Source organism: Carex rostrata, chromosome 5, assembly GCF_964058835.1.
Source record: "Carex rostrata chromosome 5, lpCarRost1.2, whole genome shotgun sequence".
In the NCBI taxonomy this organism is placed as follows: domain Eukaryota; kingdom Viridiplantae; phylum Streptophyta; class Magnoliopsida; order Poales; family Cyperaceae; genus Carex; species Carex rostrata.
Genome location: NC_135922.1, coordinates 3,926,288 through 3,952,431, shown reverse-complemented (window position 1 = coordinate 3,952,431; position 26,144 = coordinate 3,926,288). Strand labels below are relative to the sequence as shown.

General features: G+C 32.1%; 1 protein-coding gene, 2 long non-coding RNA genes and 1 pseudogene across 3 annotated transcripts; 1 reads left to right on the top strand and 3 right to left on the bottom strand.

The window, feature by feature from the left end:
• Positions 1-4,037: 4,037 nt before the first annotated feature.
• LOC144554651 (uncharacterized) lies at positions 4,038-4,487 on the bottom strand. Its single transcript, XR_013511692.1, has 2 exons — positions 4,350-4,487; positions 4,038-4,116 (listed from the first exon to the last, which is right to left on the bottom strand). It is a non-coding gene; the product is annotated as an uncharacterized LOC144554651 (long non-coding RNA).
• Positions 4,105-4,656, top strand: LOC144554650 (uncharacterized). The gene is made up of 2 exons (XR_013511691.1): positions 4,105-4,259; positions 4,360-4,656. It is a non-coding gene; the product is annotated as an uncharacterized LOC144554650 (long non-coding RNA).
• An 11,379-nt stretch (positions 4,657-16,035) lies between these two features.
• Positions 16,036-17,244, bottom strand: LOC144554460 (proline-rich receptor-like protein kinase PERK3). Its single transcript, XM_078302778.1, has 4 exons — positions 17,212-17,244; positions 16,854-17,013; positions 16,593-16,754; positions 16,036-16,274 (listed from the first exon to the last, which is right to left on the bottom strand). Exons 1-4 carry the CDS (start codon positions 17,223-17,225, stop codon positions 16,215-16,217), a joined length of 396 nt encoding a protein of 131 aa, XP_078158904.1. The 5' UTR covers positions 17,226-17,244; the 3' UTR covers positions 16,036-16,214.
• Positions 17,245-25,617: 8,373 nt separating this feature from the next.
• Positions 25,618-26,144, bottom strand: LOC144553722 (RING-H2 finger protein ATL2 pseudogene; annotated as a pseudogene).

Genomic DNA, 26,144 nt, shown 5'->3' with positions numbered 1-26,144 from the left:
CGTACTCAAATTTGGATTCGATGGGTAGTGCTTCCGTCTGATTTGCTTCAAGATTCGTGCGCACTTGACCTTCACGAATATTAAAGCAGGCATGCAAAAATAATAAAGCGGTGTGCACGGATTTTGAATCAAATCGGACGAAGTACTATCATTCGAATCAAAATTTGTGTCCGATGGACATTGGACTTACTCCTCCCACTTCCACACAGAGAGTTGGGTATTATCTTAATTTGTTACTAGACAAAAAAAGAGTGATGCTTCTATGGACATAAGGACCTATTTGTAAAATGATCACACTTTTTATTTTCAAAGTTCAAACAGTCGATCCGAACCGTTCATTTTGTTTTCCATATTAATATGTGCTTGGAGACCAAATTTTACATTTTTCTAAATTTTTTTACTATTTATTAAGATGGGTACAAAAAATATCAAATTCAGACCATTGAATTTTGTACCCATCTTAATAAATAGTAAAAAAATTCAGAAAAATGTAAAATTTGGTCTCCAAGCACATATTAATATGAAAAACAAGATGAACGGTTCGGATCGACGTTTTGAACTTTGAAAATAAAAATATGTTCATTTTACAAATAGGTCCTTATGTCTATAGAAGCCTTTGCCAAAAAAAATAGTTAGTTCTTGTTTTTATTTTTATATTTTATTAAATTTTTATTGTGGTTCTATTATTATTATTATGACTGTAATTTTCGTTACAATTTTTCCACCGTGTGACGGACGTATTTGTTAAGCATTTAATAGTCTTTGAATTTAATGGTAGCCTGGGAGGCACGCACGGAATCTTCCTAAAAGATTAAAACACTAAATTACAAACATCTCTTTCTAAAAAAAAAAAAAAAGGAAAAACAAAAATAATTACAACAACTCTTCCAACTAAAGAGTCAAGGGTCTACCTCCTCCGGTTACTTGTCCAGATCCTCTAAATCTAATTTTTGAGTTTAGATCTGGTCCGTCCGATTCTTATTTGGACCAATCCGGCTAGAGATCGATGGAGCGTACGAAACTCAAAACTTGAGATCGATGGAGCGTACGAAACTCAAAACTTGAGTTACTTTAGATCCGAACTCCCGGAGACTTTGAGGTATGGATTCCTTAAAATTATTTGAAATTTGAGTTTGAATCCGGACTTTTTGAGATCATTCCAGCTGTCTGAAGCAGACTCACGAGATTCCTTTAATATTCATGCAGATTTTGATCAAACAGTTCCGATACAAAGCAAAAATGAATTTGAGTTTAACAGTATGAATTTGGATAATTCGAATATTAGACTAGTTTAGAGGATTTTATGAGAATAAAAAAGAAGATTAAAAAAAGGGTCATTTGACTAATTGTAAATATGTTTTTATCAATGAAATTGTTAGTAGGTATTTAAAGCGACTAATCTTAAAAAAAAGTATGAATTTGGAGACGCTCCTTTCTTTTCTATTTTGAAAAATAAACAACTTTGGAAAAAGCTTTAACGAAATTAAATTATTTGATTTGTGTTAAAATTCGAATAGACAGTTTAAATTTATATTACACGATCATTTAAGTTTATTAAATTTTTAATTTATTCGCACAAATCTTAATGCAGATCGATTATTTTAAACTTTGTTATGGATAAAATATGTCTCAATTTTTTATGATAAAATATGTCTTAATTTTTTATAACAAAATTAAACTACTTACACCTTGTTTGGATGGAGAGTAGAGGAAGGGAGGTGAAAGGTTTAACCTTGTATCATTATAATTAATAGAATCGGTTTCCCTTTCAAATTGGGGTGTAACGGATGGTAATAATTTTTGTTACAAATATTTTTAGAAAAAATCACACAAATACTCAACTCTATATCTTACATATATAATTCTCATACAAGATTTTTTTCTCAAACCTACAACAATTACCGAATTTCTCATTAACCTCCTTAATTTTAATTAACCAAAAAAGAAATAAGACGGAAAAAAAAATTAAATTTATTTTCTCTCATTAATCATTCAAACACGAAGAGGTTAAATAGGTTAATCTTCATTTCTATTCCATTCCATCCCTTCTATTCTTTACCTCACATTCCTTCCTCTACTCTCCATCCAAACAGAGTGTTAAAAATAATAATAGGAAAGCTTGCTTTCTTCCTTTCGTTTTCTTTCAACACAACCCCACTTGTTCCCCCTCTTTCCCTCCCTCTTCCTTCTCCCTATTTACTCTTATCTATTCTTTGCTTATTTAGAATATACAATTGTGATTTTATTTAAGTTTTGAATAACTTTTATTTTTTATGTGTATAAATGATTTATAATAAAAAAATTAAGTGTTAAATTTTATTTACTAAAATCAGAAATTTTATTAGTGTATCTGTAATTTTTTTTTTTTTGGTTTTGAAAAATATATATATGGGTCTTTTTAAAAGTAATTATAAGACATGGTATTAACTTATTTGATCAAATCTAACATATAAATATTTTTAACGGATGATATTTTATTGAGTTTATTCCACTACAGCAAAACGGATTTTCTGCGACCGGTATCAGCGACCGGTTCTGACGCCGGTCGCAGAATATTTTTTTTTTCAAAAAATAAATAAATAACTAATTTCTCTGGCAACCAAGAGTTTCTGCGACCGTATCAGCGACCGGTGCAATTACCGGTCGCAGAAATTTTTTTTTTTTTTAATCACTGAAATCTTAGAATAAAAAAAATAAGGCGCTAGACCCTTCTTTTCGTCTCCGTCCGCGCGAATCCAAACCCAAACCCAAACCCTTCGTCCCTGCGCGAACCCCAAACCCTATCTTTCCGTCTCCGCTCCGCCTCTCCCAAACTCTATTGAATAGCGCTCTTCTGTTGAGGTTGGTGTGTTTCCGCCTCTCCCAAACTCCTCCAGAAATTTCTCCTCCGCTCTTCTTCTCAGCAGTGATCAAGGGTTGGTGTGTTTCTATCTCGAAACTCTATTGAATAGCGTTGCCTCCACTTAATTCTTCAACGAATCGGGCTTTGTTTTTCTGTTGAGGTGTCTTCTTCGATTATTGTTCCTATTCTACGGTGAGGTATTTTCTTCAATTTCTTATCTAAACTGATTTCACTCTTCACCTGATTTCTTTCCTCTCCCGATTTAGGGTTTGCTGATTTTTCTCAAGGGGAAGCTGCAACCAAATCCCCGCAGCCCCAACATCTGTGTAGTATCTTAAAAGGTTATACCTTTTCAATTTGATGGTCTAATAAAAAATTCTGATGTAACCCAGTAATTTTTTTTTCTCTCGATTAAGCAGCATTTTGGTGATTAAGCAACAATTCAGAGATTTTGATTCTCCACATCACTCTTTCTATTAGTGCTAACTGCTAAGGTACTCTTTATTATTTCTAAGATTTTTTCCCTAATTCAATTTAAGACTTCTTCTGCAGTGGTACTGATCTCCTTTAGCTGAATGTCAATTAGTAAATTTTGTACTCATGCTTGGTCAAGTAGTACCAGTGCAGAAACCAATTTAGACTTATTTTTGCATTCTAAAGTTTTCAATTCTTGAGTATATGCATAGCAGCTACCAAGTTTTACTTTTTTCCCTGTGGTCGTCGAAGAACTCTGGTTTACAATTGTTATTCAATTTAGGCTTAACTCTTTGTGTTAGTACTTGAATCAGATAATGGGTTTCATAAAGCTATATGATAATTTATCATACATATGTTTCTTTTATAGGTAAGATTTGGTTTAGCTCATGATTCAGAGGCTCTAACTCTCGTTTTTCAAGACTGGATAGAACAGCAATTAATGCTACCACTGAGCCCAAAGGTAGTTTTAATTTTTATGATATACCAGTTTCTCTGAAAATGGAAAAATTGTATGGTTGATGCAGTGAAAACTCCTGAGAACTGGGAGAAGTTTCAACAAGGGATAAAGAAAATGAGATGCTCAGAAGATGAAAAGGTAGTTGTGTCATTACATAAATATGCATGGGCAATTTGCTGAGTCCGAAATGTGTGTATTTTGCTTGGTAGTAAAAAAAATAAATCAAAGGGGAAAGATGAGGTACTTGGATTTGAATCTCTGTCTAAACCCTATAGGAGAAGCTGCAAAAGCTTCTACAAGCTAAAAGCATTAAGCTACTTGGATTTGAATCTCTGTCTACCTCATTATGGTCACATACTTTGTCTTTGTATTAGTTATAAATTATAATTTATCAAATTAAAAGTTTACCTTAATTGGCATAGGAAATACAAGATATCTGATGTGCCATATTCAGTTCTCTGTTCTTCTAAGACTATAGGACCAGTATGCTACTTTCGAAGCTGTATATTGTTTTCCAAGTATGTTATTTTATGGAATTAAGAACCATTGCTTCAGTTACTATATGTAAATTACACCATTTTAGGTTGAGACTATCAAGGAAAAGAATAGACTGGCTGTGCATTTTTTATCTATAGGAAATTTCAATTTTCAAGAAGGAAATTAATATGAATTGTTCTATATGCTGCAACAAAGAGTACTTCAACATTAACTCTCAGCAGCTGTTTTGTAATTTATTACTTCCATGTAATAATTGCATCTATGTATATAGAATTATAGATAATAGTTGCACTATCCTTTTATATTTATTAAATTCTTGAATGTTATGTTGTACAATATCTGAAATTTTGAATGCAATTGCATCCTATCACATAGCACGATGTATGCCGAAGCAAAGCGAGGCATATTTCTAGTTTGATGTAATGTTGTATGTTTTCTACCTACTAAATATTATGGAGAAATGTAAATAACAAAATAAGCAAAAAAAAATGCTGGTAAAAGCATCTGTGACCGGTTTTTTGGATATCAGCGATCGGTTTTTTGGTCACAGATACCTTTTCGTGACGTCAGCAAAAACAACAGCGACAAAAAAAATTGGTCGCAAAAAAAGTTTCAGCGACCGGGTGATGTCATTCAGCGACCGGTGACGTCATCGGTTGAGTATTTGCGACAATGCTTTCAGCGACCGGAGTATCAGCGACCGGAATCGACTTTCTGAGACCGGAATCACTATCAGCGACCGGCGCTTAAACTTTCAGAGACCGGAAAACCGGTCTCAGAAAGTTTTTTTTGCTGTAGTGTTCAGTATTAAATTTCATATTCCTGATTATCACAATTATAAGAATTTTATCAATCACAATGTTAAGAATAATTTGGTGAGGTTCTTATGCTTCAATAAAAATATACTAATTATGTATATGACATAAGCTTAAGAAATTAAGAATATAAATAACAAATGCAAGAAACAATTTCAGCAGCTTTGAATAAGTTACAATGTAAGTAATACAACTCGCCAGTAAATACAATATGATGAAAAATTAAAAACTAAATCTTGCTGAATCTGGTAATTAATCGGACCAGATATGCACTTCGAAGGTGTAAAAAATGTATCCCAAACCATCTACACCACTCATTGTTATAGTATTCGAACTTGATATTTTTTGCATTGGATATTATTTCTTAATTTGTTAAGATTATGTCATATAAATAATTAGTATATTTTCATTGAAGCATTAGCAACTCACTAAATTTTCTTAGAATGTGATGTTATAAAATTCACATAGTTGTGAAAATTAAAAATATGAAATTTTATACCAAACAAATTAGATAAAATGTGTACGTTAAAAACATTTATATGCTAGATAATTTTTTTTTATAAAATAAGTTATATCATGTTTATAATAATATTTTGAAATATTCTACAGATACACAATACTATACTTTATGATGTTAGCAAATAAAATTTCACACTTAATATTTTTATTCTAAATCATTATACATATAAAAAATAAAAATTATTCAAAACTTAAATAAAATCAAAATTGCATATTTTACATATGCAAATAATAGATGAGAGTAAATAGGGAGAAGGAAGAGATAGGGAAAGAGAAGGAACAAGTGGGTCCACAAGAGCATTTTGCTAAGAATTTAAAAGAAGAATATTTTGTTTTATGTTTTTCAAAAAAATGACACTTTCTAAAATTTTCCCATTCTCTGTCTCTTTTTCTGATGCTGACTCTTGGCTTCCTCCTTATTGAAATATTAGGTGCTATAAATATAACACAAAGACTTCCATTCATCTATGTTTTGAGCTCAAAAACACCAACCCAATTCAAAATCCATACAAAGAAATAAATAAGTAAACATTTTTCAGTCCGAAGAACGCACAAAAACCGATCTTAATTACATAAACATATCCATGGGCAAGCCAGATGACTCGCCGCATCGTGATCATGAATTGGTACAACCTCCACCGAACTACGTTATCTCGGGACAAGTCATCTTAGTCGGCCACTTCATATGTTGTGTTGTATTGCTTCTTTTCATTATATATAGTTACTTGAGTCACCGTCATAGAAGACGTCGCCTAGCTCACTGGCGACAACCTCGATTATTTTTTTCCAATCGTACCAAACGTAGCCCTCGCCACCTCGACCAAAACATTATTACCTCGATTCCGGTAATCGAACTCTCTTTGCACAGAGATAACAAGGTTTCTGAGTTGTGCACAGTGTGTATCAGCGAGTTTACAGAAGGAGAAAAATTGAGAGCATTGCCACAATGCGGTCATAGGTTTCATTTGAAATGCATCGACATGTGGTTTGCCTCTCATTCTACTTGTCCCTTGTGTCGTGCCGATGTCAATTCTTCATCTTCCAACTCTGACCAACAAGTGCAATTGGGAGAGAGAGAACAAGGAATTATGCACTGTTCATCAGTCACCTTTGGATCGGTTGGTTTGATATTTTGTTAAATTTTGCAGCTCTTATGTTTTTATCGTAATTAATTATAATGTCTAGCACATACTTTTATATTATAAGGATATTTGTAATTGGTTATTTTTAACTATTATGTAATTAATAAAGGACTTGGGATAAATGATATTTACAGCGCAGTTTGGGCTTTATGCATTGCACGGATAATAGAGTCAAAATAGTGTTGTATATAACACATATACTGCGTGAAGTCAAAACTGAGTAGTTAATATCTTTATCCAAGACTTGGTCAACGCAAAAATTGAAAAGACTTTGATATCGCTAAAAAATTCCTGGTTTTTATGAATTGCCCTTGATATTTTGTTCTTCTTATTTACCTAAGAAGTGAAGGCAAACTATATATATTTTGTCAACAAACAAATGATTCCACATTTATTGTACATTTATGGCCATTAGTACAAAAAAATGGTAGTTGCCGTAAGTCTTTACTTTGATTACAATTGCATTTTAATAAGATTGACACTCTACAAAACAAATTTACATACTATATATGTTTGAATTAATGAACAAATTTACATATTAATTGTTCGTCCTTGAAATTTATTATGTCAAGTGTATACTTTGTGTAAAGTTAGTAGTACTAATTTGTTAATATGTAAAGAAGTGCCAACCATGTTTTAAATCAACATAACGCAATTAAAATTTAGTCCGATAAAATAGAAGTAAATATCAAGAAAGTATAATTTTTCATATTAGATGGACAAATTAGCATAAAAACTTTTGTAAAGATTATCTAACATCATTAACAAAGAGTGAGAAAATAATGTCTTCTTTTTTGAGTCTTTAGTTACCAAAAAGTCCTTTCAATTCACTCTACTTCAAAAGAATTCGCGTTGAGGAAGATGGAAAATGTCTTAGAATTCCATACTTTTGAAATTGCTGAATATTTTGGATGGGATGTAACCAGGCTTCTTAAGGAAGCCGGATTAAAGACTCTCTTTTATTTGCAAATGCAATGGTTACATCTGGTTCACCAATAATTATATCGTTAAGCATTTCAATACTGGCTGTAACACCACTTGCTGTAGGCAATGTCATAAGTGATACTAAAAATAAATTTTCATGGAATTAAAAATTTCATAAAATTAAAGATATTTTACTCATCTGCATTAAGCTGAAACTTCATCGCACATTATACCGAGTCTTCAAAGGTGGTGTTAACTTGGGTCTGGATGTGGACACCTGGTAAGTTTTGAATTTCTAAAAGTACAGTGTTAATGTCAGAATTTTGAAAATTTAGGATGATAACTAAAAAAGTTTTGAATTTCTAAAAATGCAGTGGTAATGTCAGAATTTTGAAAATTTAGGGTGATAACTAAAAAAGTTTTGAATATCTTAAAATACAGTGGTAATGTCGGAATTTTGAAAATTTAGGGTGATAACTAAAAAAGTTTCTGGGAGATACGTATTCAGTAACTTATTTGCAATAAAAAAATATATGAAAATAAAATATGTATATTATGGATGCCAATTTGATTCACCTTTATATTCCACATGCTGTGTTGCTCATTCTTCCTTTACAGCTTATCAAACAAAAATTATTTAAGAGGGTTAAAATGCCCCATGTCTTCATGGACCATCCAAAAATAGTGATTTTGTACCTATTTAAAAAATAGTAAAAATATTTCAGAAAATATAAAATTTTGTCTCCAAACATATTTTAATATGGATATGATGTTGATCAGTTCGGATCCACTGTTTGAACTTTGAAAACAATGATAAAGAATGTTAGACATAATAAGACATGAAAGACTTACATGAAGTATTTGGACTTTGTGATGTTATTCGTCGGAATGATCTTCTTGGCGAGTTATTAGCCCCGTGTGTATGTTCGGACAGAGAGGTTGTAAATTCTCAGGTAAAATTATTACAAGAACCTGTAGATATACTACTTGATATTGGGGTCCACAAACCAAGTAAGGATGATTTTAATATAGATAAAGTTTACAAAAAAAATTTCATCTGGTCATAAATATACAATAAATGTGGAATTATCCTTGTTGACTAAATATATAATTAGCCTTCACTAATTTGGTATAATAAGAAAAAAAATATCAAGGGCAATCCGTAAACACAATGGACAAAAATCCCTATAATATAATAATATGTGCCAGATACTAATTACGGCACAAACTGCAAACACGCTAAACAATTCCTTAATCTTGGTTTCCCGCAATTGCACCTGTTGATCTGAATTTGGAGATGAAGAATTGACATCAACACGACACAATGGACAAGTAGAACGAGAGGCGAACCACATGTCGATGCATTCCAAGTGAAACCTATGACCGCATTGCGGCAAAGCTCTCAATTTCTCTCCATCTGTAAACTCGCTGATACACACAGCACACAACTCGGGAACCTTATCGTCTCTGTGATGAGAAAGTTTGATCACCGGAATCGTGTCAATAATGTTTTGCTCAAGGCGACGGGGGCTAGGTTTGGACCGATTGGAGGAATATAATTGCGGTTGTAGCCAGTGATCCAGTAGTCTTCTGTGACAATTATGCAAAAATCTATATATAACAAAAAGGAAAAAGAATATGATAGAACATATAAGATGGCCAATAAGTATCAATTCATCTAGATAGCCCATAATGAATTTGTTTATGAAAGATCGTATTGGCTTTTGTGCGTCCACCATACTCAAAAGAGGTTTGGATTTTGAATTGAATTGTGGTGTTTGAGGTGAAAAGATGGATGAATGGAAGTGTTGGTGTTATGTTTATAGGAGAGTAGTAGTAAGGAAAGAAATGCATATAGTTGAGGGAAGACTATTCAAAATAGAAAAGTAGGGACTAGTCTCAGGAACCCATATCCAATATTTGAGTTTGGATCCGGACTGTTCAATCATAATCCTGTCCGAGGTAAAAATATATAGTTAGTATGAGTTAGTGAGCTGTAAGTGGAAGATTTGGAATTAGATATAAGACTATATATAAAGCATATATAGTTGTAATCAAAGATGAATCAATGAAATTCAATGGCGTTCTTTTTATATTAATCGTTCTTTTAAGTAAAGATTGGATGTCAAATCATCTAACTTGTAATCTTTCACTGCAAAAAATTTAAACCTGTAATCTTTCACTGCAAAAACTTCGGTCCAATGTCCATCAGACTCAAATTTGAATTCGATGGGTAGTACTTTCATCTAATTTGTTTCAAGATTCGTGCACACTTAATCCTCATGAATATTAAAGCAGACATACACAAATATTAAAGCAGTATGCACAGATTTTGAATCAAATCAGACGAAGTGCTATCACTCGAATCAAAATTTATGTCCGATGGACATTGGACTTACCCCTCCCACTTCCACACAGAGAGTCAGGTATTATCTTTGTTATTGGACAAAAAAAAATACCTAGTTCTCGTTTTTATTTTTATATTTTATTAAATTTTTATTGTTGTTCTATTATTATTATTATTATGACTGTAATTTTCGTTACAATTTTTCCACCGTGTGACCTACGTATTTGTCAAGCATTTAGTAGTCTTTGAATTTAATGGTAGCCTGGGAGGCACGCACGCGGAAACTTTCTAAAAGACTAAAAGACTAAATTACAAACATCTCTTTCAAAAATAAAAATAATTACAACAACTCTTCCAACTAAAGAGTCAAGGGTCTACCTCCTCTGGTTGAGTCCAGATCCTCTAAACTTAATTTTTGAGTTTAGATCTGGTACGTCCGATTCTAATTCGGGCCAATCCAACTAGAGGTGGAGCGTACGAAGCTCAAAACTTGAGTTACTTTTGATCTGAACTCCCGGAGACTTGAGGTATGGATTCGTTAAAATTATTTAAAATTTGAGTTTGAATTCGGACTTTTTGAGCAGATCATTCCAATCTGAAGCAGAACACGATATTCCTTTAATATTCATGCAGATTTTAATCAAATGGTTCGGATCCAAACCCAAAATTTGAGTTTAACGGTACGAATTTGGGGACGCCCATTCTTTTCTACTTTAAAAAATAAACGACTTTGGAAAAAGCTTTAATGAATTTAAATTATTTGATTCGTTAAATTTATATTACAAGATCATTTAAGTTTATTAAATTTTTAATTTATTCGCACAAATCTTATAGCAGATCGATTATTTTAAACTCCGGTTTGGATAAAATTTGTCTCAATTTTTAACAAAATCCAACTACTTAAAAATAATAATAGAAAAGCTTGCTTTCTTCCTTTCTTTTTCTTCCAACACGGCCCAACCGTTAAGAATACACATCCTTTTCTCTCTCTTTCTCTGATGCTGACTCTTGGCATCCTCCTTATTGAAATATTAGGTGCTATAAATATAACACAAAGACTTCCATTCATCCATGTTTTGAGCTCAAAAACAACAACCCAATTCAAAATCCATACAAAAGAGACAAATAAGTAAACAAATCCATGGGCAAGCCAGATGACTCGCCGCATCGTGATCCTGAATTGGTACAAGCTCCGCCGAACTACGTTATCTTGGGACAGGTCATCTTAATGAGCCTCTTCATATGTTGTGTTATATTGCTTTATCATTTCATTATATATAGTTACTTGAGTCACCGTCATAGAAGACGTCGCCTAGCTCACTGGCAACAACCTCGATTATTTTTCTCCAATCGTACCAAACCTAGCCCTCGCCGCCTCGACCAAAACATTATTGCCTCGATTCCAGTAATCGAACTCTCTTTGCACGGAGATAACAAGGTTTCTGAGTTGTGCGCAGTGTGTATCAGAGAGTTTACAGTTGGAGAGAAATTGAGAGCTTTCCCACAATGCGGTCATAGGTTTCATTTGGAATGCATCGACATGTGGTTCGCCTCTCATTCTACTTGTCCTTTGTGTCGTGCCGATGTCAATTCTTCATCTCCCAACTCAGACCAACAGTCACCTTTGGATCGTTTGATTTGATATTTTGTTAAATTTTGCAGCTCTTATGTTTTTACTGTTATTATAATGTCTAGCACATACTATTATATTGGCTGTGGCTAATTTGCTGCCGGCAGCATTTCTGCCGGCGGTGCTGCCACTGTTTTTTCTAATTTTTGTTGTTCAAATGACAAATCTAAACCATTAGATGTTTAATCTATATTATAATATACTTGGAGACCAAATTTTACATTTTTTGGAATTTTTTTACTATATATTAAGCTGGTTTGAAAACCGCTGATTTCAATGCTGCAGAAATTTACTGAAATCAGCGGTTTTCAAACCAGCTTAATATATAGTAAAAAAATTCCAAAAAATGTGAAATTTGGTCTCCAAGTAGATTATAATATAAATTAAACATCTAACGGTTTGGATTTATTGTTTGGACATCACACGGCTAAATATAGCCCCGGCAGCACCTCTGCTGAAATGCTGCAGCAACAATTTAGACAGACCCCTATTATATTATAAGGATATTTGTAATTGATTATTTTGAGCTATTATGTAAAAGGAGTTGGGATAAATGATATTTACAGCGCAATTTGGGCTTTATGCATCCCACCGATAATAGAGTCAAAACAGTGTTGTATATGACACGTACACTGCGTGAAGTCAAAACTGAATGGTTAATATCTTTATCCAAGACTTGGTCAACGCAAAAAATGGAAAAACTTTGATATTTTGTTTCCTTATTTTACCAAACTAGTGAAGGCTAACTATATATATTTAGTCCACAAAAATTGATTCGACATTTATTGTACATTTATGGCCATTAGTAGAGTAACAAGAGTGAAGGTTGCCGTAAGTCTCAACTTAATTTGAATAAAATTGCATTTTTACAAGATTGACACTTGACAAAACAAATTTACATTAGAAAATTCCCGCTTCATGCACTTGTAATTTGCATACTATATATATTTGAATGAACAAATTTGCAAATTTTTACTCCTTGAATTTATTATGCCAAGTCTAAACTTTGTATAAATTAAGTTCCTATATATAGTACAAATTTGTTAAATATGTAAACAAGTGCCAAGCATGTATTAAATCAACATAATGCAATTAAAATTTTAGTCGGATAAAAATAGAAGTAAATATTAAGATGGACAAATTAGCATAAAAATTTATGTAAAGATTATCTAACATCATTAACAAGAGTGAGAAAATATATAATGTCTTCTTTTTTGAGTCTTTAGTTACCAAAAAGTCCTTTCAATTCACTCTACTTCAAAAGATTTTGCATTTGAGGAAGATGGAAAATGTCGTCGAGCCTTCTTAAGGAAGCTGGATTAAAGACTTTCTTTTATCTGCAAATGTAATTATTGCATCTGGTTCACCAATAATTATATTGTCAATTATTTAAAACTAGTTGTGACACCATCTGTTGTAGGCAATGTCATAAGTGATACAAAAATTAAGTTTTCATGAATTTAAAAATTTCATAAAATTGAAAATATTTTATCCATCTGCATTAAGATAAAACTTTCTCACACATTATACTAAGCCTTTAAAGATGGTGTTAACTTGGGTCTGGATGTGGACACCGGGTAAGTTTTGAATTTCTAAAAGTACAGTGTTAATGTCAGAATTTTGAAAATTTAGGGTGATAACTAAAAAAGTTTGGAATTTTTAAAAATACAGTGGTAATGTCGGAATTTTGAAAATTTAGGGTGATAACTAAAAAAGTTTCGGTGAGATACGTATTCAGTCGCTTATTTGGAATAAAAAAATGATAACAAAAAAAATATATGAAAATAAAATATGTATATTATGCATGCCAATTTGATTCACCTTTATATTCCACACGCTATGTGTTGCTCATTCTTCCTTTACATCTTATCAAACAAAAATTACTTAAGAGGGTTAAAATGCCTCATGTCTTCATGCTTTACTGTATCTCACATGTATAATTTATTTCCATTTTCAAAATCCAAACAATCAATTCAAGCTGCACAACATAATCATCATGTTAAAATGTGCTTGAATACCAAATTTTATATTTTAAAACAAACAAATTACTATTTTTTTATATAGGTACAAAATCACTGCTTATGGACCATCCAAAAATAGTAATTTTATACCTATTTAAAAAATAGTAAAAGGTTTCCAGGAAATATAAAATTGTCTCCAAAGATAAAGAATGATAAAGAATGTTAGACATAATAACACATGAAAGACGTACATGAGGTATTTGGACCCTTCTCTGGTCATAAATATACAATAAATGTGGAATTATCCTTGTTGACTAAATATATAATTGGCCTTCACTAATTTAGTATAATAAAGAAAAAAAAAATCAAGGGCAATGCGTAAACACCATGAATTTCTCAGTTATATCAGACACATTCCATTATTAACGTTGACGTACCAAGTCCTTTATTGCTTGACACAATGGACAAAAATCCCTATAATATAATAATATGTGCCAGATACTAATTACAGCACAAACTGCAAACAGGCTAAACAATTCCTTAATCTTGGTTTCCCCCAATTGCACCTGTTGATCTGAATTGGGAGATGAAGAATTGACATCAACACAACACGACAAGTAGAACGAGAGGAAAACCACATGTCGATGCATTCCAAATGAAACCTATGACCGCATTGCGGCAAAGCTCTCCATTTCTCTCCATCTGTAAACTCGCTGATACACACTGCACACAACTCAGGAATGTTATCGTCTCTGTGAAGAGAAAATTTGATCACCAGAATCGTGTCAATAATGTTTTGCTCAAGGCGACGGGGGCTAGGTTTGGACTGATTGGAGGAATATAATTGAGGTTGTGGCCAGTGATCCAGTAGTCTTCTGTGACAATTATTCGAAAACCTATATATTATGAAAAGGAAAAAGAATATGATAGATCATATAAGGTGGCCAATAAGTATCAATTCATCTAGATAGCCCATAATGAATTTGTTTATGAAAGATCGTATTGGCTTTTGTGCGTCCATCATACTCAAAAGAGGTTTGGATTTTGAATTGAATTGTGGTGTTTGAGGTGAAAAGATGGATGGATGGAAGTGTTGGTGTTATGTTTATAGGAGAGTAAGGAAAAAAATGCATATAGAGTTGAATAGATGTTGTTGGAAGAAGGAAGAAGAGTTAGGAAAATGCACAGGAAGTAAGACTATTCACATTAGAATGCGGTTCGAGGTAAAATGCACAGGAAAACTATTCAAATTAGAATGCGGTTCGAGGTAAAATGCACAGGAAGACTATTCAAATTAGAATGCGGTTCGAGGTAAAATGCACAGGAAGGCTATTCAAATTAGAATGTGGTTCGAGGTAAAATGCACGTACAAAAAGACTATTCAAATTAGAATGCGGTTCAAGGTAAAGTGCACGTACAAGAAGACTATTCAAATTAGAATGCGGTTCGAGGTAAAATGCACGGAATCCATTAATATTCATGTCAAAGCAGAATATTCGAGGCAAACTCAAATATTATGTTGACTTAGGTGATATGAATTCCTAGTCATTGGGGGAAGAAGACTCTTGACATTTTACAGGAAGACGAGTTTTAATTTAGCCCTTTTAATTAGTTCCTATAGGAAAGTTACTTCACAATTTAAGTTCAGAGTCTATTTAATGCTTGACAAATACTTGCCAATAACGGTGGAGAAATTGTAACGAATTTACATGCTAAAGTAAGGGGAAATTGTTGGTAAATATACCCATTGAAAATTAAACCGTGATTAAAATGAGTGTTTGACATGACTATGTCATTAAACCGTGATTAAATTTAAAATTAAAAGGTGACTATAGATAACTATGACACCATATATATATATAGTCTCCATATCTGATTAAGATAAAATAGTGTTAATCACATGTCATCTTTGCATGCATGTCTCTTGGTTATTAATACAACAAATAATTAGGCCTATTATTATAATACCAAATGCTCAATTTTTTATCAATGGCATGGATCATAGGAGGAACCTATCCATTTAAATGTAAAAATAAACTAGTAGAACAACACTACAACGGCATTATTTATCTCTCTAAAACAGAGCATTATTTCTGGTGTAAAATTAAGTGTAAAACATTGTACAAGGTCCCTGATTCGTAGATGGACTAATAGAACAACCACAAGAAAGATTAAAAAATATATATATTTAATGATTTCTGAACACCCTGTTTAATCTACAAGGCTTCTACAAACCTGAACCAGCAGCTTGTGCCTAGATCAGCACGGGTGAGGCGAGCTAGGCCGGATGCTCTGTTCTCCAACTGTTATGTGGGGGTACTAGTTGGAATACTTGAAATAGCTATTAGCATAATTATTACTTCTCTTGGTTTTATCTTTTTAAACGAATGAAGCTATGTTTGAGGCGTTCGGACTAATTTGGTGCACATAGAGGAACTAGAAACATGATGTATTAATACATACAGTATAAATAAATCTATTTTGTAAGAAGAATTGAAAAGTATTAATACATAAAATTATAAAATTTAATGGACAAAATTACAAACTTTCAATTATAAGAAACATATACCCCCTTTGGTGTAAAAGAAGAGTGAATTTCAGTTCATTTCAATCCAATAAAAAGATCATCAGGAGATGCCTGCCCCGCTAAGACTAGTACCACCTGCTCCCACAAAAAAATAAAGGTACATAAATTGAAAGTGATATTTGATAATACATTTTTCAGATATTTCACAAATTCACTAGTCACTGTTTCTCAAGTCAAGGCAGTTTTTAGTAACAAAATTGACCCTTATTTTCTCTGTTAACAATTGTTTGAGCATCAGCTGTTTGATATATTATCTCTGTCAAAATTCCATGCCTGCTTGGGTTGTTGAGGTTTGAAATATTGAAAAAAGGAATATGGTAAATGAGAAAAACACAATTTTTCACATTAAACAGGGAATATTTTCACTAATTATTGAATTCTAGTTGTACATACCTTACTCATCATCGGCCGATTATGTGGTGATAATCGTACACAAGCAGCTGCGCAAGCTATCATTCGCTTCATCTCATCATAGTTATATATATTACATAACCGTGAATCTACCAGAGACTCAAAATTACCATTTTGTAATGCTTCTGTAAGCAACGGCCTCGCTTGAAAAACGATCCATGTATACATGTTTTTTTACTCCAGTTAATTACATAACTTCGTAAAGCTTTTGATGATTAGAAAAAAAAAAAAAAAAAAACATACCCAATTTGCTAGGGTTTCATGTGGATTCGAATCTTCTGAGAAAACGGAACGATTTATTATTGGCTTTTTTCCAGTAATCAGCTCAAGAAGCACAACCCCAAAAGAAAAGGTATCAGACTTTTCTCTTATCTCTCCCATAGAAAACTCTGGTGCCAAATACCTATTATCCTCACATGATCAGCAATCATAGTTTTAGAAACTCTCAAGGAAATGAAAAAGATTGTTATTACTCAAGGAAATGACAAGTCTAACTAAACTGCTGTTGCTCATAAATTTTCTGGTAAATGTACAGTAGAGCTGATAATTTAATTGTCTACATGGTAAAAAAAAAAAGATATAGTAAAACTTCACATCTTACCCACAGGTACCCATGAGGCTAGTTGCAACAATCAGAGATGCAAATATGGATTAGTTTGTTAAGCATCAAACTAAGTACCTTTGCTTCAAATGAAGGATCTAGAAGAATATTAGCTGCCTTAATATCTCGATGAATAATCCTAGGTTGGCCTGGCACAGAAGTAAATTAAGGAAAATGGAATGATGATATATATTGTCAAGTTGTAATAAGAAATTAATAGGAATAAATTACATTCTTCATGCAAATATGCTAGTTCTTTTGCTGCTCCAATTGAAATCTTTAGCCTAGTATGCCAACCTATGGTGCCTTCATGCTTACGTGATGATATATACACAAAAATGTTAATAACCATATAACATGGATTAAACACATCTACATACTACATTAGAAGAAAAATATGTTTCATTTACCATGCAAATGATAATCCACAGTTTTATTTGGCATGTATTCACAGACAATCATCCTTTTATTATGTTGTGTCATGCAACATCCAAAATATTGCACAAGGTGCCGGTGATGAACACGACTCAATACATCTACCTCTGCTTTAAACTCACGCTGACCCCACGTGTTGTCACACTTTAGCTGCTTGATCGCCACCTCCCTTCCATCAGACAAGATACCTCTGTGCACACAACCGAACCCTCCTTCCCCAAGAAAATTCTGAGCAGAGAACCCATTTGTTGCTTTTACCAGCTCCTCATATGTGAACTCACCCTTGGAGGAGTCGATGGTAATGTTGACGGGTGACTGTGAATCTACTGGCTGTTGCAAAGGCATTTGGCGATTTGCTGTGTTGCCGTATCGACTGATTGGTATTTGTGCAGAGGGCACCTTCATTGGTAATTGATTTTGTGAGTCGGAGTTTCTTGATGGGTGCGAAAGGGATCTGACATGCTGATCTGCATTACAATTTACAATACTTCATACAAAAGTCCTCTATGTTCTATATAATTTTTTTGAAATATAAACAAAAAAATTCAAAGCAACAAACTTAAATAGGGAGAAAATGCTAAAGTAAAATCTATAGAGAGGAAAACATGTGATTTTACCATTTATATTTAAACACATCAAGCATCCAAACACTCTGATAATGGCCTTGACAAGCCAACCAGCAACAACCAATAGTCCATTCATGAAACACTTGCCGCAGCAGCAGAACAAGAGAACTCTCCTGAAATCATATAATAATCATCTCAGTCTAGACTCTCTAAACTATCCCAAAAAAAAAAAAAAAATTGGGAACAAAAGGCGAAATTAGTGATTACCCTACAATCGCTACAAGGCCAAAGAAAAAGGCGATCGATTGAGAGCATAAAGAATAAACATGATTGGAAAGATTAACAATAACATCTTGGTTTAGCTAGAAATAAAGTTTGTTTTGATCACACTCCAGTTCCCTCTAATAATTCTTTAGCTTTAAAAATTATTGTTCTTACTACATTTTGGTGTAAATCTAAGTTAGATGAATCTTTTTTTAAATTAACCCTGATTCTACTTATGGATGTTAGTGTATTAAATCAAGCAGCTACTCTAATAATACCTTCAGACTCAGATACCTACGGAAGGGTAAACAGCCCTTTTAACTCAGAGGAAGATCTAACTCCTGAGTTAGAAGGGTCTGATACTAATGTTTTACTTCTAGGTGATACTGGATTAGTATGGTTTTACACTACAGAGGCTATATCTTCTCTTGACAATTCAACTACTATTGGCTAATTTTTTGGTTTAGACAATTTCTTTTTTGTGGGTTGTAATAATTATTTATTTCTTGCAAATTTGCCTAAAGGCTTTTCCTTTAGTGTGATACTTATGTTTTAGTTTTACAAGTACTTAGTGATATAAAAACTGTGTTGTTTTGTAATGAAATTAGTGGGGACTCCCCACTTTATTCAAAAAAAAAAAAACAAGAACATCAATGGGTCCTTTACACCATGGTACTTGTTCAGAGGCATTTCAATTTTGTGATATGCTTCCTTCCCTGAGAAGAAGCGCTTAATTTATTCAGAAGATATTTCAATATTAGAGGAATATAAACCATATATAGAAGACTGCCGATTCTATTTCCTCCCTTGGTTCTTTGAGACTAAATATTAAGAATAATTATATTCATCCTTATACTCCTGTTACTTCTTTATCTCCGCAGCAAAATTAAAGGAAATTGTATTATATTGGTCCCCACTAATTATATATGGTCCCATTTTCAGTCTCCACACTCGTCATGCGTCAGTTTTCATAAATATAAATACTTGGAAGATAATAAATTAATATTTGCAAACTAATATGTTAATACTTGTATGCGTAACTTGATATGACTACTCCCTTTTTCAATCTCTCAATGGTCCCCGCATCAACCTTCCGCTAATGAAATAGCGGGGACCTCGCATCCCTGTATCAAACTTTCCCATCATCTCTAAGTCAACATTTCTCTAACAAAAATAGTTGACCACACAGGTATAAATACTTCAATGCATAGCTATAAATACTTGTAGCACTTGATATTAATACTTTTAGATGCCAGCGAATGCTATATGTAAAAAATACTTGCAAGTATAGGTATAAATACTTGTACGATAAGATATAAAAACTTGTGTGACGACGAACCCAAAAGTATGTCATCATGGTTCTCATTTGAAAAATAAAATTGCATAGAAGACGTTCGTGGTTTTAGATTCGCAAAATTCATCGTAGATCATTAGAAATGAAGATGAGATTGAACAAAGCAAAAAAAAAAACCACTTCTAAAAACATATATAATCCCTTCAGGTAGTTTGAGTAATTTCCCTATATAATTGGAGAGAATTATTTATTTAAAAATTGTTTACCTTATCAGTATAAATATTTTTTTATAGGTATAAATATTTTTGTGTATTAATATTTCAGAAGAAAAAAAAAAGTTAGTACTGAAATTGCTCCAAACAATTATGATAATTATGGTACGGAGATAGTGTAGGAATAGATGTGCGGAGACAATTATAAGGATTCAAAAATTAATCAGTGACATTCGCTAAGCACCAACCAGGCCGGTAAACGCGCGTACACATTAATGAGTGACTTTTGGCTTTTACTTCCCAACCGGAACGCTAGTGATTGCTAGCCATTTTTCCTTCTTTCATTTTTGTCGCATGAGAAATATTACTCTAGAATTATTTCGGTATCCTTATAGAATGTCAGCTTTGCAACGGAAGACTCGTTAATTCTACTACATACATATACATATATATACATATATATATATACATACATAGAGTACGGCTAACGCGCTTCCTCTAGCATATGGGCCGAAATACTTCTGGTGGAAATTTAAAATTTCAAAATCTAAAAAGTCGATCTGAACCGTTCATCTCCTTCTCCATATTAATATCTGCTTGGAGACCAAATTTTACATTTTTCTGAAATTTTTTACTATTTATTAAGCCACTTTGAAAATCGCTGATCCAACGGTGGCTTAACAAAACAGTAAAACCATTGGATCAGCGATTTTCAAAGTGGCTTAATAAATAGTAAAAAATTTCAGAAAAATGTAAAATTTGGTCTCCAAGCAGATATTAATATGGAAAAGAAGATGAACGGTTCAGATCGACTTTTTGGATTTTGAAATTTCAAATTTTCACCGGAAGCATTTCGGCCCATATGCTAGAGGAAGCGCGTTAGCCGTACTCTACATACATATATATATACATATATATACATACATATATATATACATAGATATATACATACATATATATATACATACATATATACATACATATATAAACATATACATATACATATACATATATATATATATATATATATATATATGAGTAAGGCTAGGGTGCTATGGAGAGCATAAGGTCATCCGTGCTACGGCTTTAAAAACCTATCGTATAAACTTCAAACTTCGATTTAAGTAATTCAATAAATTAGTTATATAATAAACTTTTAGAATACTAATTTTGACTATCTTTGGAATTTTTTTTTACTATTTTTGATGACTTATGAAAAATGGAAAAAAAATGACACCAATTTATTGAGTTATTTAAATCGGAGTTTGAAGTCTATACGATAGATTTTTGAGGCCGCAGCACGGATGACCTTATGCTATCCATAGCACCCAAGTCTTACTCTATGTATATATAAATATATTTATGAGTTGGCTACGGTGCTCCGCATAACATAGAGGACCTCCGTACAACGGCTCAATATTTGAGTTTTCAAAATTCTAACAGTTGATCTGAACCGTTCAACGTGATATCCATATGAATATGTACTTGCTAACCGAATTTTATACTTTTTAGATTTGTTTTACTATTTTTCTAGATAGGACGAAAATCACTTCATTTGAATATCATTCAGATCATGTGATTTTCTACTTATCTAAAAAAAATAGTAAAAAAGTTCTAAAAAAATGTAAATTTTGGTTTGCAACTACATATTCATATGGATATCATGTTGAATGGTTTGGATCGACCATTATAATCTTGAAAACTCAAATATTTAGCCGTTGCATAGAGACCCTCTATGATATGCGTAGTATATTATCATTTTTCTCTCTCTCTCACTCTCTTTTTTTTTCGAAAATGACTTGATAGAGACTACCAAGTTATCTCTCTCTCTCTTTTTTGAGAAATACTTGATAGATGCTACCAAGTTTTGTATTAATTAAAAAAGGTTTACATCAAAATTACATCCATTGATATCTTGTATCAATGCTCACAGCAGTCTCATCCTGATATTTTTCTAACTACTACAGCTATGTCCTAACAACTGCATCCATAGCTACCTCTATTTCCAAAACAGAGATACTTAAACAACAACAAAACAAAACAGTGATGAGAAAAGAAGACAAAAAAACAAAAAACTGGAAGAAATTAAAAGATTAATCTCTCTCTCTCTCTATATATATATATAGAGAGAGAGAGAGAATGACTAAATTCAAATCGTTTGTTCCTGGTCTCAGGAACAAACGACTCGGTTCTTCAATTTCCGAAGTTCAAATAGCCGATCTAAACCGTTAGATATTTAATCTATATTAAAATATGCTTGGAGACAAAATTTTATATTTTTTGAAATTTGTTTACTATTTATTAAGATGGTTTGCAAATTGTTATTTTTATTAAAATTCTGCACCATATAAAAACAGCGACTTTCAAATCATCTTAAATCAGTGCCAAGTGACTTGACTTCGTGCCTCACCTTGATTTGTGTAAACCCCCTTCATATGTGATGCTAATTGGTGACTGGTACCAGTGTTTTGGTAAATGGTACAGTCCGTACCAATGTAATAAGAGTACTGGTACATTTCAAACTGTCAGAAACCGAATTACAAAAATTCAAATTAAGGAGGTTGATCTGTAAACTTAAGAGCGTTAATAAATCCCTCTCCTCAGAGGGACTGAATTGTTGGCCTCAATTACTCAATCAAGAAAACACAGTGCAATTCACAGAAATAGAGTGTGTCATATTAGGAGGAATTGAAGAAATTATTAAAGAAATTCATTACCATTTTTGTATTAATTTGCTTCTCGTGTAGACAATTGCATTTTAATTTGCTTTTTAATCTACTTATGTTTCACTTGATCTCCATTCAATTCTCACTATCTCCATTTGAAAGGAAGCGAATATTTGTCATTTTTTACTTTTAAAATAACAAAATAATAGATTTAATGAATAGAAGGAGATAGAAGAAATAATGTTAATTTTCTATGGATATATTGGATATTAAGATGTTTTGATGGAAAAATTGACTATTTCAAAAGTTTTGATAGGTACACAAGATATTTTCCCTTTGATTATAAAATTTAATTAGCTTTTTATGCTAAACAAAATACCACACGTTATAATTTTAGAGTAGATTCTAATGATAAATTCTAGCGAAATAATTATTTACCCTACATGGCTACATTCCACACAACATTTCAAAGACTATTAAATGCTTGACAAATACGTACGTCCGTCACACGGTGGAGAAATTATAATTAAATATACTTTTTTTCCTTCATATTTTTTTACTTTAATAACTTAAAATTTGAAATTTAATTTCAAAATATTATTTTCTCTATATACTTATAATATATTAATTATAACATTTCAATTTTGTTTTTATTGTTTATTTAGATCATGTAAAATATATTAATATGGATAATTTATGGATGTTGATCATTTTTCAATTGATTGATTCATATAAATGCAACACTTAAAATTGGTAATCTTTTATATGTATATAGAGAAAAGAACATACATCATTTAATTTCTAGCTATTTTATTTTGACATAAAAGTTTTAGAATTTTTGTTAATAGAAAATTTAAAAATGAAAGCATAATGAATACACAAAAATAATGACATTTAAATTATCCTATAATAATGATGAAATAAAAATATAGTTTTTTAAATCATACTCACCCCCACTTACTCCCTTTTTCTGTGAATCCGAATTACCTGAAATAACTCAAATTTTGAGTTTAGATCTCGACCGTTTAATTAGAATTCAAACTAATCTGGTCCAAATTATAGAATGCATGGGAGCCCGTTTAATATTTCATTCCAATGATCTAGGATTTAGAGTTTTGGGTTTAGAGTTTGAAATTCAAAATTTATAATATCAATGCAAATGAATATTGTTACGGTTCGGATCCATTGTTATTATTATGTTTAGATATTAACTGGACAAGTGTTTAAAACATATATAAATTAATTAAAAGTTTTGAAAGAACGGTGAGAGATTATTGTCTACCTCTAAGGCTGTTAAAGAATATAAAGTCATATTCCAATAATCCGATGGAAATATGTATGAATGAATCTTCGCACTAGTAAAAAAAATCTCTACACTAATTCTTCAAATACTCTTATATATACTGACTGTTATTGATGCGTCAGTGACAGCACTGTAAATATAGATATATCTTTACTGACGGATAAAAAACAGTCAGTGTAGATTCTTAACACCGACGGTTTATTAAAACAGTCAGTATAAATCATCAACACCGACAATTTAAAAACAATCAACATAGATCTCCAACACTGACGGATAAAAAACAGTCAGTGTAGGTCTCCAATACCGACGGATAAAAAAAATTTCGATTCATACGATCGTATGAATTGCAAATATTTATTATGACTGTTTATTGGACCTGCACGTGAATTATATAAAATGACACAACTAATTAATAATGAAATGAATGCTCATTTTAATCTTGTAGGATCTAAATTCGAATATGAATTGAATAATAAAATAAATAGAACAACAACAATCAAAATTTCAATGTTTCTTTGAATGTTTTTTTAAATTAAAGATTTCGATGTTGTCAAGAATATTATTTTTTTTTTGTTGTTGAAAGAATAAAACTTCAGTGTTGTCGAGAATAAAATAAACATCTCCGATTTTGACTTCAATTGAAAATTAAGTTGGAGTAACCTTCTATATCTCATGCATCATGTTCCCACTTGAGTCCACAGTGACAAATTAAACGAACAGTTCGGGTTCAATTCGACAGAATCAAAAATTCGTGATTTGGGTATAATTCGGAAATGATTTGGTACAATAATTAAGGAAGCAAAAAAAAAAAAAACCAAAAAATATCCAAAAAAAAAATGTTGACATTTTTCTCGTGAATAATTTCATGATTCACGTTTTATTCGCATATAAAATGTATTATAAGTTTTTTTTGTGTTCTATTCGCAATTCGGTTCGAAAACGTAAAAAAAAATAAATAAAACACGAATTATTTACGAATTATTTGTGAATATATCGCATATATTGCTACTATGCTTGAGTCGGTATGCTAGGAGATATTTTAAATATTCAGTTTATCTAAAAGCGGATAAAAAACAAAATTTCCACACTTATCCGGAATGTACAAGTTTGTATGATATTGTACTTCGAGATTTGTAGAAAAGAATTTGAACGGTCTATATTTTTCACAGATTAACTACAAGTTTGAGATATCTCAAAGATGCGAATTCATTCCCAGTCCGTTACAACTGGAAATCTTTTCTATTTGTTATATATCCTGTGTTGACCTCTCTTTTTGCAAGTTGGAAGCAACTTTTTTTTGGGGGGGTTGGAGAATTTCACAATACCCCTCAAAAACTTCAAAATTATGTATCTGGTTTATGATCCATCCGATTGGTATATATCTAGAGTGCAATTAGTTAAATAGTAAATAATATTTATCAATTTATATTATATTATGTCTTTTTATTATTATTGCATCATTATTATTATAGATAGTCTTCACTAGTTTGGTCAAATAAGAAGAAAAAAAATATAAAGGGCAATTCAAAAACTTAACACACCATGAATTTTATAGTGATATCAGACATAATAGCTCAAAATAATAAATAGCAAAGATCCCTATAATATAATAATATGTGCCAGACATTAATTACAGTAAAAACTGCAAAATTATCAACAACAAAAATCAAACCATGCGATGCAAAGGTGATAATTCCTTATTCTCGGTCTCCCCCAATTGCACTTCTTGGTCTGAATTAGGAGATGAAGAATTGATATCAGCACGACACAAGGGACAAGTAGAATGAGAGGCGAACCACATGTCGATGCATTCGAGATGAAACCTATGACCACATTGCGGCAAAGCTCTCAATTTCTCTCCTTCTGTAAACTCGCTGATACACACTGCACACGATTCTGAAACCTTGTCATCTCCGTGCAAAGAGAGTTCAATTATTGGAATCGATTTGATTATGTTTTGGTCGAGGCGGCGAGGGCTAAGTTCAGTACGATTGGAGAAGAATAATCGAGATTCTTGCCTGTTAACCAGGCGACGTCTTCTATGACGGTTACTCAAGCAACTATGGATAATAAAAATGAGAAGCAATACAACAAAACATACGAAGATACCCATTATGATGAATTTTCTGGAGTTAACGTTGTGCCGCGGAGCTTGTACCAATTCATTATGATCGGCATGGTGCGGTGGGTCAT

What these genes read in the sequence shown, in the direction of transcription:
- LOC144554460 (XM_078302778.1), bottom strand. An exon ending in ATGAAACCCTAGCAAATTGG is followed by an intron (nt 16,755 to 16,853) that starts GTATGTTTTTTT and finishes ATCGTTTTTCAA; the next exon opens with GCGAGGCCGTTGCTTACAGA. An exon ending in ATCGGCCGATGATGAGTAAG is followed by an intron (nt 16,275 to 16,592) that starts GTATGTACAACT and finishes TTGTGGGAGCAG; the next exon opens with GTGGTACTAGTCTTAGCGGG.